This window comes from Ascaphus truei, chromosome 2 (genome assembly GCF_040206685.1).
Source record: "Ascaphus truei isolate aAscTru1 chromosome 2, aAscTru1.hap1, whole genome shotgun sequence".
In the NCBI taxonomy this organism is placed as follows: domain Eukaryota; kingdom Metazoa; phylum Chordata; class Amphibia; order Anura; family Ascaphidae; genus Ascaphus; species Ascaphus truei.
Window position 1 is genome coordinate 239,058,108 of NC_134484.1, and position 18,578 is coordinate 239,076,685.

At 42.1% G+C, this 18,578-nt stretch overlaps 1 protein-coding gene across 8 annotated transcripts in view; it reads left to right on the forward strand.

Moving 5' to 3' along the window:
- The first annotated feature begins 883 nt into the window (after nucleotides 1-883).
- TMEM245 (transmembrane protein 245) overlaps nucleotides 884-18,578 on the forward strand; it is a 105,776-nt gene continuing 88,081 nt past the window's right edge. For 4 of the 8 annotated variants that reach the window (XR_012799158.1, XR_012799157.1, XR_012799159.1 and 1 more), the window contains exon 1: nucleotides 885-1,502. Coding sequence is in view for 5 of the 8 variants with exons in the window: in XM_075585994.1 (XP_075442109.1) it covers nucleotides 945-1,502 (558 nt within the window). In the remaining 3 variants the exon portion in view is untranslated. Of the gene's footprint in view, nucleotides 1,503-18,578 lie in introns of all 8 variants that reach the window. The other 4 variants (XM_075585991.1, XM_075585992.1, XM_075585996.1 and 1 more) reach the window with 3 other exon arrangements.

Here is an 18,578-nt window from a genome sequence, read left to right on the forward strand (position 1 = left end):
TGATCCATATCCTTATCCAGTCCTGTTTTATGCATACATATTGAAGGGATTCAGTGCTGAAGCGTCTTTGTCACTTGGAATTGAGATGAGAATAATGACTGAAGTTCCTTGATGGAGAGGAGATGAATCTCCATTTTCTGTTACCCCTATAGGGTCGAGTTTGTCAGTGTTACCTCTGTCGTGGCAGAAGTTGGGGGGCAAGTGGTTGTCCTTGCCAAGTGGGGCGCCGTGCTGGGTAAAGCCCGGTGGGTCTGAGTGGCGAGTGGGTGGGGTTCATTTAAACGTAACTTCCGGAAGCCCACTCGTGTTAAAGGCCGGGTCACGTGGGCCCGGCTTGAGGGTCACGGGGTCATCGGTTCAAGGACCATTGACCGTTGCGCGAGCACTATAGCAGGGGGTGGTATTTACCCAATTATTTAATGTTTAAATAAAAAGGCGCGGCCCTGTACCTCCAGACCTGGTTTCTGTCGTTATTTGTTTGTGTTTATGTGGGGGGAGGGGAGCTCTCTTGCAGTCTCCCTGGTTAATCCAAAGTGGGAGTAACATAAACATGCCCAGTGGGAGTGGCACACAGACATATGTACTTTTATTTTTTCGGGGGTTTGCGGTGGAACGCAGTTCCTGTACCTTTTTTTCATAGATCACGTAGTCAATTTTATAGCATCATTGTGATCTAAAGGGGAAAAAAATCTAACTTTAATGTTTTATAAAACCATTCATAATAATTATTCTTTACAAAAAATGATAACAGATTGTAAACGGTTTTGAAATGTGGATAAATGTGTGTATTATTCCACATGTCCAAGAATAATGGGTGTGTGTGTGTCCACACGGTGGGTGTGTCTCACCAGCACATACAGTAGGAGTGATACACACACAGTAGGAGTGGCACACACCGTTATACACACAGTGACAGGGCAGCCAGCCTCCTCTCACACACAGCCATGGCTGATACCGGCGACCGGCTGCATAACCCCCCTCCTACCCCCGCCGCCCCCCGGCTCTTCCGCACCCCCCCGGGGTTACTACCCTTACCCCCGGGGCTGCCCCTCCGCTTTGATCGCAACATCAAGCAGGCTTTTTACAACACCGGGGCGCTGCTGTTCGCCGCGGCGTGCTGCGGGGCGGCCGTGCTGGTCTACTTCATCCTGGAGGCTTTCCTGCGGCCGCTGCTGTGGGCCGCGCTGTGCGGCACTTTCCTGCACCCCTTCAAGAGCTCCCTGACCGGCCTGTGCCGCCGCTGGCTGGGCCGCCTCCAGCGCCAGGGCTCCCCTCCCATCGTGCTGGCCGCCCTGCTGCTGCCCGTCAGCTTCGCCAATCACAGCGTGGAGGCGCTGGGGGAGGCGGCGGCGCGCAGGCTGCGGGTGCTGTGGCCGCTCCTGGCCGGGGGGCCGCTGCTCTACGCGCTATACTGGGCAGGGAGTTACCTGGGGGTGCGGGAGCTGCTGGGGCAGGTGTGCGGCCTGATCTGCGGGGCCCTGGAGTACTTCAATACACTGTGGGTGAGTGAGGGCAGGAGGAGGAGGAAGAGTGTGTGTGTGTGTGTGTGTGTGTGTGTGTGTGTGTGTGTGTGTGTGTGTGTGTGTGTGTGTGTGTGTGTGTGTGTGTCTGTATATGCAGTCTGTCTGGGTGGCAGTTGTTATTTATTTACATGGTGCAGGTGTGGCAGACTTCATTGTAGGTTATTTCACAGTAGTGCTATTGCAAACAACGGATAAGGAGATCATTCGTAGATTGTAAGCTCTTTGGGACAGGGGCTCCTTTAAGCCATATCAGTTACTGGGTTGCCCTTACTCCCCATTGTGTGTATTGTGTTTACCGCCTATTGTAATGTTGTAAAGCAGTGCATGCATTGTCGGTGCTTTTTAAATGAAATGATATATACACACCTGTCATATTGTGCGTTAACAAGGGTAACACCGTCTGCTACATCTGCACTGTAGTGTGAAAGGAAGTAATACTTTGCGGTAAGCATTGTATAATTACAATATTAGGGGGTGTTTGGGAGAGGGTGGAAGCTGCTATTCTCTGTTTTTAGTATCTGTCTATATCTGTTATTTTCAAAGTAGCAACATATTCTGCACCGCAGGACAATGAGAATTTTAATGACAGTAATAATAATAATAATATTATTACATTAGAGGCAGTGATCAGATGGATGCTGCAGGCTACCACTCTGTATTTATAGTGTCTGTCTGCCTATATCTATTATTATTAATTTACAAAGTAGCAACATATTCTACATGACAGGACAACAGGAGTGTTTGTTAAAGACAATAATAATAAAAGTAGGGGCTATTTTCCCAGCAAACCAGGTAAATAAGGGAAGAATTGATCTTATTTAGCTGATTAAATAAATAAATCACTTGTTCAGCCTAATCCTGACCCTAACATGCCATTTTAACCCTTACCTTGGCATGCCACCCTAACACTTATCTCTGCTAGCACAGCCCTTGGATCCCCCATCTTTACAGAAATAACAGTGTGCCTCGCTGCCATCACCTCAAGTCCTAATAATCTGGGAGAAAAGCATTGTGAGTTTAAATGAGGGAGTTGACTGCCGGGTAAATAGACACTTCCATTATAAAAACATACAGTAAGCATTACATCAATATTACAACATTAACATATCTATCATTGTCCTGGAACAGGATTGTGTTTTTTTCCTTCTGTCTTCAGGCTGCCAGCACCCTCAGCCTAGCTTTTGCAACAATGTTGCGATCCCTTGTGGGGTTTTTGGTTTCAGCCAGTTGCCTTGGTAACCCCCCTGCCTTTTACCAGGATGGACTACCCCCCCCTCCCCTTGCCAGGTGGTATTTTCCCAGTTCATTTCCCATCAGCCCAGACCAGCATGCTTCCTTTTTAGTACATGCAGCCATCTTGAGCAGTCATCTTTCCTATCCTGGGTAAAGTTACTGATTTTTACCTATCCCTATATCCTGCATTTATCCCACTTCCCTCATTGCTCCCCTTCCCCTCCATTGCTCTCATGTCCCAGAGTTTCCTCAGTACTTTGTATGTTGCCCCAAATAAACGCTTCAGCAATTAAGAAGGTTCCCTTGCTTGATATATGAGATTAAATTAACCTGCCTGTCCCTACTCATCTATCAGGGTGTGCTTGGGCCAGAACAATCCATAATAATTTAGCATTTTCAGCATCACCTTCCTTACTAGGCTTCAGTGCAGTTTCACTCATTCAAGATAGTGAGAGAAAGATTCATCTGTAACTCTTAGGCTGAGTCCATAGAAGGCACGTCCGTGCTGAGCCGTGCGGACGCTCCGCGCTGAGCCGTGCGGACGCTCCGCGCTGAGCCCCTGCATCCTCCATGAGGATGTCTTTAGAGGGGGCTCACGCGAGCGTCCACAGGTGTGCTGAGGCGCTGGATTTTTCAGCCGACAGCCAAACTGTTTTTCAGAGCGCTGTCGGCTGAAAACATCCAATTAGCGCGGAGCAGCGTCAACGTCACGGTGACGTAGGCGCAGTGATGTTGACGTCGGTGCGTCGCGGGCGATTGGCCCAGCGACGTCACTGCCCCGCCTCCCTCAGTCTCCCCCCACCTCCCGATCGCGCCCGCTGGCTCGCCTGCATGGGCATGAAATCGCGCAGATTTCAGCAGGCGAGCCTCAGCTACCCCCTCTATGGCCCCAGCCTTAGGCTGAGTCCCCGCTGGCGCTGAGCGTGCTTGGCGCGCTTACCTCTTTAGATCTGTATCTTCCTGTCCACGGCGGCATGTACACTCTCCTAAGCTTGGTGCTTGGGGAGACTAGGGAATTTGACTTTGGAGCTCAGAGTAGGGTCACATGACCCTGCTCTGACCAATGGGAAGGAGACAGAGAGGCAGTATAGGCAGAGCGGAGAGAGGTGGAAGGGGGGTGGGCTGAGCGGACAGAGTTGGGGGGGGAATAGAGGGGCAGAAGGGGGGAGAGAAGGATGGAAGGAGAGAAGGGGGAGAGAGGGGTGCAGAAGGGAAGACAAGAGGGGAGAGAGGAGGAGGGGGGATTGAGGAGCAGAGGGGGGGAGAAAAAGACACAGAGACACACACTCACACACACAGACCCATCCAGCCAAGACACACACATAGCCCCATCCAGGCAAGGACATGACCCCTCCCGTAATAGCCACGCCCCCTTCTCTAAATTATTGCAGGACACCCGATCACTCATGCTTGGAGAGTTTGTGACGTCACCGCTCTCAAGCATGAGCGAACTCAGCGGCAGCGTGGCCGCAGCGTTATCCCCGTCCATCCCACCAAACCCAAATAAAGCACACAGTTTGGATGACCAACGCCCATGAATGCTTTATTATAAATTTAAAGCAGCAGATATATATATATATATATATATATATCTATATCTATGTGTGTGTGTGTGTGTGTTCGACAAACCTATACATTTGCACGCCCCGGGCGAGTGGATTTAACATCGTGGCGAGCTCCTATTGGCCCAAGCAGCACACGTGTGGTACTAGGTGGCGAGTAGATTTTTTTGGTGATTTCTCGACCACTATATATATATATATATATATATATCAATAGTGAAAATATAATAAAGTTGCAACTTCCTGCTCAGACCCACTGGTAGGGACTGTCTCCAAAGGTCCCAAAAGCAAGCAATTCTTCACAAAATCCAGGGGGTCCGAAACCGGAAGTGACACAGCAAAACTAGAAGTGGCATAGCGAAGTCTGGGACCGATACCAGCAAGGAAGCTACCAGCTGTTATATGAGCTAAGACTCTCAAATCATTCCAGACTGTAACCCATACCTTTGCACTTATATATTTTTTCTTGTTTTTTTCTTTGCTCCCCCTGGATTTTGTGAAGAACTACTTATGAGAAGACAAAGTTACGTTTTTAACTATATATATCTAACACAGGCATACCCCGCATTAACTTACGCAATGGGACTGGAGCATGTACTGTATGTAAAGCGAAAATGTACTTAAAGTGAAGTACTACTTATTTTCCACTTTACGATGCATGTACTGTACTGCAAACATATACATGCATAACTGATGTAAATAACGCATTTGTAACCAAAATAAATACAGTAGGCTTTATTGAAAGAAAATCTTTAATGTCAGCTGATTTTTCTTAATACTGCTGGCAGATGCGAAATGGATGAGCAGAAAATTATGTAGGAAGGGTGAAGAAGAGGGCATATATTCTACTGTACAGTAATTTTACTGTATTTCTTAAGTCGATGTGTTTCAAGATCCCTTAGACCAACAAGTCTTTTAGGGACTTAAATAGCCTTTTGCAGGAAAACCAAACTGATACCATAGGTGTGAGTAGAGTAATAGCATTATGCATTCTGAGTATAAACCCAAGTCCGTTTTCTATCCACATTACTCTGAAGGCCAATATGTCGAATTATATGGGAAATTGCTAGAACAAGAATTTAAGCAAATATGCTCCCATAGGTCTTTAAATAGACATTGTCATAATAATATGACATTCGGTGAGACTAAAGCGATTTAAGAGTTAGAGTCAAATACAAATGTCATTGTACGGGCTGCTGACAAGGGTGGAGGTATAGTCCTGCAGGACAGAGAGGATTACTGTGCGGAAGCTAACCGTCTGTTATCAGACGTTACTTCATATAAAAAAACTAAAAAAGGATCCAATTGCCAGTTTCCTCCTCTCCATCAAAAACGTGTTGGATAAGGCATTACATTGTGGAATTTTGAAGAGTGAATTTGATTTTTTGTATATAGCCACACCTACTGTCCCGATTTTATTACCATATCCCGAAAATACATAAGTCCCTTCTTAATCCACCTGGCCGCCCCATTATTTCGGAAATCAACTCCCTTACGTCCAATTTGTCTCAATATCTAGACTTCTATTTGCAGCCTTTGGTCGCTGAACTTCCTTCCCATCTTAAGGCTACCACAGCAGTGCTACAATTACTACAACGCACTACGTGGAAAAGCGGCTATAGACTGGCGACTTTGGACGTTCAGTCCCTATATACATGTATCCCCCATGTTGAGGGCTGCATTGCAGTCAAGCGTTTTCTGGACTCAAGCAGATTGCTATCTTCACAGCAAATAGAATTTTTTACTTGAGTCCATTGAGTTTATACTTACTCGTTATTTTTTGTTTGGGACTGAATATTATTTACAAATTTTAGGGACTGCAATGGGTACGAAATTTGCACCATCATTTGCGAATTTGTACATGGGGTGGTGGGAGTTGAGGGCTGTGGATAATGTACCTCCTCCACAGCTTGTAGTGTGGAGGAGGTACATAGATGACATATTGATCATCTGGGACGGGGATGAACGTTCTCTCCTAGAGTATATTGCTATACTCAACGACAATACAGTACTTATAATTTAAGATTCAGTGGGGAGAACAGTGACATATCTATTCACTACCTCGATTTAGAGATTTTTGTGGACGAGGGTCAATTATGTACAAAAACCTTCAGGGACACCAATGTGAATTCCTACATTTAACCCATCTAGCTGCCATTATAAACCATGGGTGGGCAATATCCTGTTCAATCAATTTCTATGGCTTAAGAGGAATTGCACCCACGAGGAGCACTTTCAAACACAGGCCTCCTTTTTAAGAGACCACTTCCTACATAAGGAATATGATTCAGGCCTAATTGAGTCATCTATGGGCAAAGTCAATTCAATTAAAAGAAAGATTCTGTTAAAATACAAAAAACAGAGTAAGACTGAAGTTAGAAACAATGTGAGTAACGAAACTGTTGCTCAACAATGTACTGTTAATGCAGTGGTGACCAATGTGGTTCCATCAGTAAAAAAGAAAGTAGACTTTCCAGTGTTTATTACGAAATACAATGATAAGTATAGAATTATTCAGTATGCTATGAATAAGCACTGGACAGTCCTTTCTTTGGACCCTATTTTAGGATCGTTGATGAACCCTAAGCCTAAAATTATATATAAAAAAACAAAAAATCTTAAGGCGACTTTGGCACCCAGCCAACTCAGGGTAGAAGGAAGTAAAGATGGCACCTTGAGATCTCATTTGGGCTTAAAGGGTAATTATAGGTGCAACAAATGTAAAGTTTGTAAACACATGGTTAACAGTAAACAGGTCATTTCCACTGCCACAAAACAGCTACGGGATTACATTTTTCATTAACTGTTGCACCACCCACATATTATATCTGGTTCAGTGTAAATGTGGTTTTCAGTATATTGGCAAGACCAAGAGAAATCTGAAAATACGGATTCTTGAACATTTAAGAAATATCAAGAATGTTCAGAAAATGATTGAGAGAGTTTCACCTCTGACACACTTGTTGAAGCATTTTATGATCTCTCACAATTGTGACCCAAGTGGGTTAAAATTTATGGGAATAGAAGTCATTCCAGCCACCAAGAGATTGGGGAATAGGGTGTTACGGTTAAGCAGAAGAGAGCAATTCTGGATCTATACCATGCAATCCAGACATCCCCAAGGCTTAAATGATTATATTGAACTGATCCCTTTCCTTAGAGACTGAAGTGAGTGCAAATGTTTACATGCGATAACAGCCATGGTTTTTTAAGTCTTTTTTAAAAAAAAGTTTTTTTAATGTCTTAATATATTGTTATCCTATTTTATACATTGAATAGTTAGGATATTTTATTTTAAGATTATCAAGTTTTACATTTTATAAAGTATTTTGTTTTAATGTTTAAAAGGTTTGTCTAAATCATGAACCTCGAGTGAGTTTCATTCAGTATATATGTATGGCAGCATGTTGTTTATTAACTTTTACTAAGCATACACTGTTATGTTTTAGGATGTTACATTATTTGTCATATGTTTTTTGGTGTAGTTGTTTATATGTACCCTGTTTAAAGCAGCATTATCCTGCAGGTTAGATTAGTCATCTTTGCAGCTGCTGACAGGCTGATTAAGCAGGATTAGATTCACCACTGAGTGCTAAGGTCTTGTGCAACAGATAGGGAATTTAAACTCCACGAGCAGTCTTATCACATGACCCCCTGATGAAGCACTACGTGCGAAACTAGTAGAGGTCACATGAGGCTGCGTTTTGGATCTGTTGGAGAAAGAGACACATCTTGGGAGGTAGAGGTTCCTTGCGGCGTGGGTGTATAGTGTTGGTCCGGACCACCTACATCTACTATCCCTGGCTGTGTGAACCAAGGCTTCCTGAGGCTGTCTCTAATTTTTTGGGCAATTGTAAGTTAAACTTTTAATTTATTGTCATATTTGTTTGTTAATAGCACTGGAGTTCTGTGTCCCTTGGACATTTTAAGTTGTGTCCTATATGTTTCACATTATGTGTTTGTGTGCAACCTCTGAGTTTGACGTTGCTTTAAATAAAGACTATTTGTGTTTGCTCAGTGCGCTTTCTGCCTTTTCTGTCTTTGTTTTGTGAGCTTCCTGTAAAGGAGCTCACTTTTAGGGGGTGTGGAGTTCCCCCGGCAGACGGCTGCAAGAGTTTTAACCCCGTCAGTGCAACACTACTTTTAGGACAGCACCAGCGCGGAGCATTGTCTGTTTACCTTTTAGGAACGTAGGTGTCTAAGGAGGTTTGAAGTGTAGCTCTTTTCTTTTCTTTGTAGATTTCTTTGTAACAGGCATAACCCCCTGAAATTATTGCATTGACTTTGGAACTTCTTTCAAAGTCCCTGTCATGCTTTTCATGTCATGGCGCTATCAAGATGACGGAAAGCTTCAAAGAGAATTTTTGAAGTTAGGCCTTCAGCCTGTTCGATGGTCTCAACCTCATCCTGCACATCATCTTCTTCTCTCTCCTCTTCAAGTTCCAGAAGATCTTCATTGCTGAGGGGCTCAGAATGGGACGCCAGAAGTTCAGCAACATCTTCTGCCTCCACTTCCAGCTCTAACTGCCTTGCCATCTCAATATTTTCTGTAACAGTATCATCAGAATCTTCAAAGCCTTCGAAATCATCAACTAAGTGTGGGCATATTTTTTTCCAGACCCCTTTCATTGTTGTTTCCTTGTCTTTCCATGCATCTCTTACAGTTTTGATGCAATTCCAAATATTGTAGCTTCTCCAGGATTTCTTCTTCTAGGACATCTTGCCCTGTTCCCTCTTCACTGTGTATTGCAGCAATACACTTACTGATTGTTCTTTTTAAGTAGTTCAACTTGAAGGTGGCTATTACACATTGATCCATGGGCTGCAGGTAGTGAGGTGGTATTCGGTGGTAGGAATTCCACTCGAATGTTAGGGTTCAGCTCATTTAACCATCAAGGGTGGCCAGGAGCATTGTATACAAGGAGCAAAATTCTGAAAGGGATATTGTTCTCCCTGTAATAGGCTTTCACCTCAGGTACAAAGCAGGTGTCAAACCAGTCTTCGAAAAGGGCTACAGTCACCCATGCTTTTCTATTAGACCTCCATGCACTGGAAGTCTACTTTTAACGTAGTTCTTTAAAGCTCTAGGGTTTTGCCAACGATAAATTAGCTTAGGCTTAAGCTTTAAGGTACCAGAAGCATTGCCACCTAACAGAAGGGTTATTCTAACTTTAGCTGGCTTGAAGCCAGGCATTGTTTTCTCCTCAATTGCGATGAAGGTTCTTGGAGGCATCTTTTTCCAGAACAGACCAGTCTCATTCACATTAAAAATTTGACCCTTTTAGGTAGCCTTTGTCATCAATTATTTTGGTAAGGTCACGTGAATAGCTTTCTGCAGCCTCAGTATCTGCAGCCGCTGCCTCTCCTTGCACTTTGATGTTACGTATGTTAGACCTCTTCTTGAACCTATTGAACCATCCACGGCTTGCAACAAATTCTGCATCCTTTGCTGCCTCACCTTTCTTAGCCTTCAGTTCATTGAATAGGCTTAAGGCTTTACTTTGAATAATTGCCTGGTTTATAGGAACATTGCGTGTAGTCTGATTTTCTATCCAAATTATTAAGTCTTTCCAAGTCTGCAACAACGCTATCCCTTTTTCTAATTGTTGTGTTAATTGGCGTAGCACTCTTAATTTCTGTAATAATTTTGTCTAGGGAAGCCTAGCCTTCGGCCAGTCTGACCTTGAGAAACACCTTCATCATACATTTTAAGCTTCATATCTAAAGTAATCGATTTACGAGTTTTCTTTTTATCTGCCATTACCTATAATGAAATATACTGCACAGGAAAAAAAAACTGATTACCACTTGGCAAGCTTGCAGCTCAGGTAAAGTTATGAGGGGTTGTAAATCCTGATTGTGCTTACAAAAATAGAAGAAACGGCATGAAGATGAGGTGCATTTATTTGACTGACTTTGATATATTTTTGGAACTTTGATTTGTGACTATGGTGAAAACAATTCTGTACAGTACAATGTTTTACAATTCTGTGCTTCCTTACTCGGGTCCTTGATCAGCTTGGCTTACAGTGATGACATTCACAGCCTCTATGTGCTGTACATGTAGTATCTCCGCTTGATCAGAGCTCCAGTACAGGTAGGGAGCCGGTTTAGGAGGTGCTGAAAGGTGCATGCGCGAACTGCCGTTTCCCTATTGGCTGAGATGAATCATCGCGTCACAACTATGGCGGGCTGTAGGGCAGCCTCAGCGCAAAGAATGAGAGCAAGCAAGGAGGGGAGAGGCGCGCACGTGGGACAGTACTGTACTTTACCAAGGGAAGCCTTGTGCCACGGGACCGGGGGCATGTGTTATGTAGTTTTCCTTATTTTTACTCCTTTCCAGTACAGGTACTTGCGAATAGCATGTGAGACAAACTGGCCTCTCCCTCCCCGTTTATACCGCTGCCCCCCCCCCCCATTTGCCCATTGAAATCGATTGCTCCATTACTCCCCCCCCCCCCCCCCAATAAACCGGAGGATGTTATGTACAGTTCTGTATAGCCGCTGATTGATGGCGGCGCCCGATCTGCCCTCCCCCTCCCATAGGTCCCTGTTACCCCTCCCCCCCTGCACTCCTGCTCCGTTAGGAACAAAAATAAAGGAGGTTGAGGTATTGTTGAGAGGCGCGCGCTAGTGTCCGTACTCGCGAAGCACGCGTACGTACACGGGTATGGTGCAATTAAAAATAAATGTACGTACTCAAGTGTGTACTTAAAACTGGGTATGCCTGTATAAATATAAAATCTATAGATATATAGATTATTTTTTTTTTGTCATGTTGGATGTAGCATTGGGAATTTTTGTCTTTTCCGCGCATAAAGTTTAAACTACATGAAGACCTACCACCTCCTCTATAGCCTAAGCAGGTGCGGCTGGTCTGTGCATACTAGAGTAGCAGCATCCCCCTGAGTCGCGAAGGCGATAAATGTGCATCAGTGTAATGATGAAAGCACGGTGCTTATTCCAAGACCCCATTAATGTCTCTTCTGTTTTGCAGTTTGTGTGTTGGGCTCCAAGGATTTGAACCTTCAGCCTCGATCTGCAAACTGGATTAGCCAGTGATCTCTCCAGGAGCTGGACAGCTCACTAGCTGACCAACTTCTTTCTCAGTTGATGGTTCAAATAAAAGTTGATTGTATAAATAGTACTGTATTTATATTGACAAAGACTTAACTTATAAAAAGACACACCACTAAGGTTGTCTTTGTGCAGATGAAGTACGTATTGGGTGCACAAACTTTTGTTTGCGCTATCCCCCCTCCCCTCTGCTCGTGCCCCCTCCTCCCCCCAACCTTCAGCACGGTGGTGTCATTTGAGTCACGATGTCATGTGACGCCACGTTGCCATGATGACACGTCGCCAGAAGCCACCGGAGAGCAGTTAAGACGCATACAAAGGCCTTGTGCGCTCCCCCTGGATTTTATTTAAATGATGTAGGGAAGAGCGCGGGGCCTCGATAAGCACTGCGCACCCCAGTTTGTGCACCCTTGTTGTACGCAACAGTCAGTCAGTTTAAGGTACCCTAATTCAGTGCTTACAATAGAAGCAGTACAACATATCACTAAATAATAATATTAAGTCTGATTAGTTGGTTTTACAGCTTTCTTTTGACTGGATATTGTAAACCTCCTTCCTCCCCCTCTAACTCTTCCACCTCCCACCCCCCTATTCTATTCTGCTCCCTTTCACCTTCTTCTCTTATGAACTCAATTACATAACTTAGTGAATCTAGGCCATATTGCTTTTTTTAGGCCTCGTACTTAAAATCACAGTCCCAAATAGGGGGTTAACAAATAATTATCAATATAACTGACTTACTAGAAAAGATTCAATCATTCTTTAACAAATTTTACTTATTTGTATCCCAATAAATGTTTCTGTTTTAGTCTGCTGAAATTATTCATATCAATTAGGCCCACTTATGTTTATTCTTTTTGACTAATAACGGCATTATAATGACAGAAACAAATAAAACAGAAAGCAATCTACAGGCACCTGTAGATCTGAAATATTCTTATCGCGAAACGACATTAGCTCAAGATTGTAAAAAAAACCTCCAAAGCATTTTTTTGCCTGAAAATATTACTAGTTTAAACAAATATTTAAAGATTCTTATACTTGTCCGATTTTAAAAGTGCTATTCGGCTAAAGGTAACTTGTTGAACATGCCACTGTCCTTAGTTCACTTTTATCTTGGGAAGACTGCCCCTTTACCTGCGGAAAAGATGCTGCAGAGATTTTACAATTTTGGTGATTAACCCTTTGGAGGTCACATGAGGTAGCCACTAGAGATGGGCGAGCCTGTCTGAATCAGATCACACGCTGAAATCGAAAGTTGACTTTTTTTATTTTTTTGCATTTTTGATATCCGTTCACGGGGCTCGGATTGTAAATAAACCGATATCGGGTAAATCCGGTCCACGGAACGTGTTTATATGGAATCCAACATTGGTTTTTCAGGTGCTGTTTTTCGGATTCCGTTTGCAGGTTCGGATTCTGAATCCATCGGACGGATTTTCAGTAACGGGGAAAAAACCCTGAATCTGCCTTTTTTAGTCAGATCTATGAAAATCCGCAGCTTAATGGTAATGGCATTCAAATTTGCGGCTTAAAAGAAAATGTGCCCATCTCTAGTAGCAACCACATCATGAGGTCCGGCACTTCCAAGGGCCCCATGATGCGTTTTCATGTCACAGGCTTTCTGCTAATTTTCTATGGGAGATGGCGTTCTATGGAATGAATGAGGAGCGCTCCTCCACTTTCCGTTCCCATTTCTCTTGTAATCATGCTGATTTGCTGTGCTTTGTAACTACACAAATTATAATCTGAACATCTGACGTGTAAAAAAACAAAAGAAAACTTGTTGGTAGTTAATTTTCACAACTTTGTCATGTCGTTTCTAAGCTGCAGTTTGAGCGTGGCTTTAAAAAGATCAATGGTAAGGAAATCAATCTGTGCTGCTTTATGAACACACAAAGGTAATGCATTGTATTTTATAGCACAGCACAGCACATTTCCCTTTTGTGCAATATGTACTCTTCTTGCATTTAAAGATGTGTTCCCACATGGCCAGCCAAAAAACACGACCTTTTGTGAAGAATGAAACCGTCTAATTGGCTTGCTTTTTTTATGCATCGGAGAATACTAATAGCAAAGATTTGGCTTCTTTTCTTTCTTTGATAATTATGATGTATTTTTAGGAGTCTATGAATGGGAGAGTGTTTGTTAATCAAGTGTTTTATGCACCCTTCACCCACTCTGTTCTAGTTGTGTAAACTCAGATTGTCACATTTTGGTTAAAGAAAAAAGAGGCATCAATCATCCAGATCAGGGCTTTTAAACACGCAGCCCGCAACCCACAAAGTGTCGCCATGCTGTCTGCACCCGCAAGCCAATAGGGGGGAAAGCTGAGACAGGAGTCCTGTGCTATCGGGCCCCCTCCCCCCGCTGGTGCGCTCTGCTTCCTCTTCCCCCGCTGGTGCGCTCTACTTCCTCTTCCCCCGCTGGCGCGCTCTGCTTCCTCTTCCCCCGCTGGCGCGCTCTGCTTCCTCTTCCCCCGCTGGTGCGCTCTGCTTCCTCTTCCCCCGCTGGTGCGCTCTGCTTCCTCTTCCCCCGCTGGCGCGCTCTGCTTCCTCTTCCCCCGCTGGTGCGCTCTGCTTCCTCTTCCCCCGCTGGCGCGCTCTGCTTCCTCTTCCCCCGCTAGCGCGCTCTGCTTCCTCTTCCCTTGCTGGGGTGCCGACTCCTCCTATCCGCTGATGCAGGAAGAAGGCCGTACAGCACCATGCTGAGTGGCTTGATCCTCCTACCTATCCTTGTGTCATCACTCTCTCATTTTACATTGTAAGCTTCTTGGAGCAAGGATCTCAGTACTTATTGTTTCATTATGTGTTAAGGTGTATGTATTTTATGTTTGGTTCTTGTTCTTATTTTCATATTCTACTGCACTGTGTAATATGTTGGGGCCATATAATAAAACATTAAAAAAATCTAGGTGAACTATATAATTGGGTAAATGCCCCCTCTAGCCTCCTCATGTTGAATACTTTGGTTAACAAGGATTTCTATAGAGGTGTCATGCAAGACACAGTGATAATGACATATTGCTAATTCACATCATGTTCAAATATATAAAGTAAACAACAAAAATACGGCAAGCCCCAACTGTGCTTCAAAGATGTGTGTGACGTATTAAAATTAGTGAAATGTCCGTTGTGGGTAGATGCTATCTCTTAAGAGTATGTCCTCTCTTGTAGAAATGTAAGAACTGCAAATATAGATAAAGACAACATATTTTGCAGATGTTTACATATACACACCCTTTTTGTATTGTAGTACAATTTGCCTAGAGCATAGACACGTCTATGTAGTGTTATTGACATGTACCGTGGCAGATTCTCTGCCTTATTTGCATAACAAAATGTAAAGTAATTGTTTTCTTTATCTGAACATGTTTTAATGAGGCCTTTGCCATCTACACATACCGTAGTTGAAAAGATACATTGCACGTTCTGACTTTCCCCAGATTCTTTAAATCGAACATTCTTTTATTATTAAGTAGGGTTTTGCATCTACAACATTAAAGCTTCTTCTGTAAGGAGAAAGCTAGAAGTGATAACTTGAATAACTGGCTCGTGGTTAAAAAAAATGCAACTTTTCAGAACCACAAAAGTACCTTCCTCAGGTATTTATCTTTGAGGCCCTGAAAGCTTGCATTCTTTTTAACGAAGTTGTCTATTAAAGGTATCACTTCTACCTTATTTCTCTTTCTCTATTCTGCTTGCTAACACGGTATCTATCATCCTCTAGTCAAGTATGTAAGAAATGTGATTTCAAAATACATTGGGGCCTTGTACTCCCTCCCCTCTGAGCATTAATGGGTAAACCATTCCTCAGTAAGTAGTCTCCCAGATATTCATAGAAAACTAGTGAACAGTTAGTACATATACCACACAATCTGAATATAGCAGATACTACAAGTATTTGCTATATAAATAGTGTCAGAAATATACATTTTTGGAAGCCTGTAATGTGTGAATGATGTGTACATATGTATTATTTTGGAGAATGGAACTATAACATAATGGCCATTTAAACCAGGAATTGTTATGTATAGATGTAGAGATCGACGCTCATATACGTGTTTGGACTCACAAACTGTATTTTTTGGCATGAAAATAGATGGGAACTTTCATAAAACATTCCAACATTTGTGCAATAAGAAGTCAAGGGGGGGCATACACATGGGACCTAGCAGTCAGTCAGCATGACTACCGCAAATATGGTTCCCCCGCTCACCCCACTTAACATATGCACTTCCACACATAGGGACCAAGGTAACCAAATGAGGGCTAATGCCCATTACCTGTCCATGGGGTGCCTAGGAATCCAGAATCCATCCATAGAAAAGTTCCACTGCGTGCAGTCCTGATAGAGTAAACAGCAATATTGAAAGGAAGCAAAGGAGCACAGCCAATATAGAGATCCACAGAAAAAATCCTATAGAAAAAAATGAAGGGCACAACTCCAAGCTAAAACTGAGGGTTGTTTAATGAATAAGTGCACAGGGACAGAAACATAGCCCACACACCAACGCGTTTCGTCCCAGGGGACTTTATCAAGGTGTATCACACAAACATACCTCCTTACCTTTTATTATCCCCGTTTCACGCCAAAAATCGCCCGTTTGAGCATACTGCGCATGCGCGCCAGTGACGCGTCGCATCCCTGTGACATCGCCTCATCACTGACCAATCTCCTCCAAAACTGAGACGACGTCACTTCAATGCGTCCGCTTCCACCCTGGAACCAGTAATACTCCTATCGGGTAGAGGCAAAGGAGGTTAAAAAAATACATTTTTTATACAACAACTTTATTAGTATTTAAAAAAAACGAACAAACTGACATATAACAAAACGGAACCATAAAAATACACAAAAATTGCTCATATTAAGGTGAAAACATGAAAACAAACAAAATACAGAAAATAACCATTGATAAATAAAGAAAAAAGGATATTATAGCAATCACAAACTTATAGATAGACATAGCTATCACTAGGTCAAATTAAGAAATAAATTATAATTAGTATATATATTTATAATAATAATAATATAATTAGTTGTTATGGATAAATAAAATAATAATTAACCGTAAACTAAAATCATAAATAAGAAATCAGAATATAGACTGAATGTATTTGATTGTCTGGGTCATAGTATTTTATATGGATAGAATAATATATAAACATTAATTATTCCAAAATAAATTTTATCAGAATTAGAGTCCATATATGGATGAAACAGAAGGACACCAATAGATTAATATGCTATCATAAACAATTACATCATATACAAAGAAAGCATAAAGTATCAATGTAAAACAGAACCCTTCTCCACTATAAAAAGTGGGAAAGGTCCCAATCGATGTTCATACCGTGAGGCATTCTGGTTCTTAATGTAAAGATCCAGAATGCCTCACGTTGATCGAGCTTCCTGACCCTATCACCCCCTCCGGGTAATTGCAAGATGGACTCTATACCTTGAAAGCTAAAAAAATTTAATCCACCTTTATTGCAGTTGGTAAAATGTTTGGGGACGGGATGGTCCAAATTCCCTTTAGAGATTAATCGTACATGCTCCATAATGCGCACTTTGAGGTTCCTAATGGTTCTTCCAACATATTGGCTACCGCACCCACAAGTTATGATGTAGACAATATATGTGGATTTGCAGTTAATAAATGATCTAGTAGCATGAGATTAAAGGAATTCCAGAGGAATTCCAAAATGCCAGTTTATTCGCTTACGGCGTAATTGTTCAAATGAAGAAGACTATAATGAACGTGCAAAAGAATTGTTTAATCGTTTTGTACAACGGGGCTATAAACCAGATGATTTGAGTAAGGTTATTCAGGAGGTCTCAGCTATCGATAGATCAGATTTATTCCACTGCTCAAGGAGGGGTTTAAGGTTTAATGACACACCCCTGTTTATTACCTCATTTAGTTCCCAAGCTGAACAAGTCAAATATATTCTAAAGAAACATTGGTCGGTACTTTCCTTGGACCCCATATTGAAGCAATACATAACTTCAGGTCCAAATATTGTTTATAAGAAAGCCAAAACGGTTGCGAACTCTTTAACCCCGAGTCTTTTCTCCTCACAAGATATACATTGTAATACAGTTCCTAATGGTTCTTTCCCTTGTGGTAATTGCAAAATTTGCGTTTATATGAATAAGTCGAATAGGTGTGTATCCAGTCAAACTGGAAAATCTCATGCTACTAGATCATTTATTAACTGCAAATCCACATATATTGTCTACCTCATCACTTGTGGATGCGGTAGCCAATATGTTGGAAGAACCATTAGGAACCTCAAAGTGCACATTATGGAGCATGTACGATTAATCTGTAAAGGGAATTTGGACCATCCCGTCTCCAAACATTTTACCAACTGCAATAAAGGTGGATTAAATTTTTTTAGCTTTCAAGGTATAGAGTCCATCTTGCCATTACCCAGAGGGGGTGATAGGGTCAGGAAGCTCGATCAATGTGAGGCATTTTGGATCTTTACATTAAGAACCAGAATGCCTCACGGTATGAACATCGATTGGGACCTTTCCCACTTTTTATTGTGGAGAAGGGTTCTGTTTTACATTGATACTTTATGCTTTCTTTGTATATGATGTAATTGTTTATGATAGCATATTAATCTATTGGTGTCCTTCTGTTTCATCCATATATGGACTCTAATTCTGATAAAAGTTATTTTGGAATAATTAATGTTTATATATTATTCTATCCATATAAAATACTATGACCCAGACAATCACATACATTCAGTCTATATTCTGATTTCTTATTTATGATTTTAGTTTACGGTTAATTATTATTTTATTTATCCATAGCAACTAATTATAGTATTATTATTATAAACAGTGTTCGACAAACCTATACATTTGCTCGCCCCGGGCGAGTGGAATTTAACCCCCGGGCGTGTAAATATTGGCCCAAGCAGCACACGTTTGGTACTAGGTGGCGAGTAGATTTTTTTGTGTGGCGAGTAGATTTTTTGGTGATTTGTCAACCACTGATTATAAATATATATACTAATTATAATTTATTTCTTAATTTGACCTAGTGATAGCTATGTCTATCTATAAGTTTGTGATTGCTATAATATCCTTTTTTCTTTATTTATCAATGGTTATTTTCTGTATTTTGTTTGTTTTCATGTTTTCACCTTAATATGAGCAATTT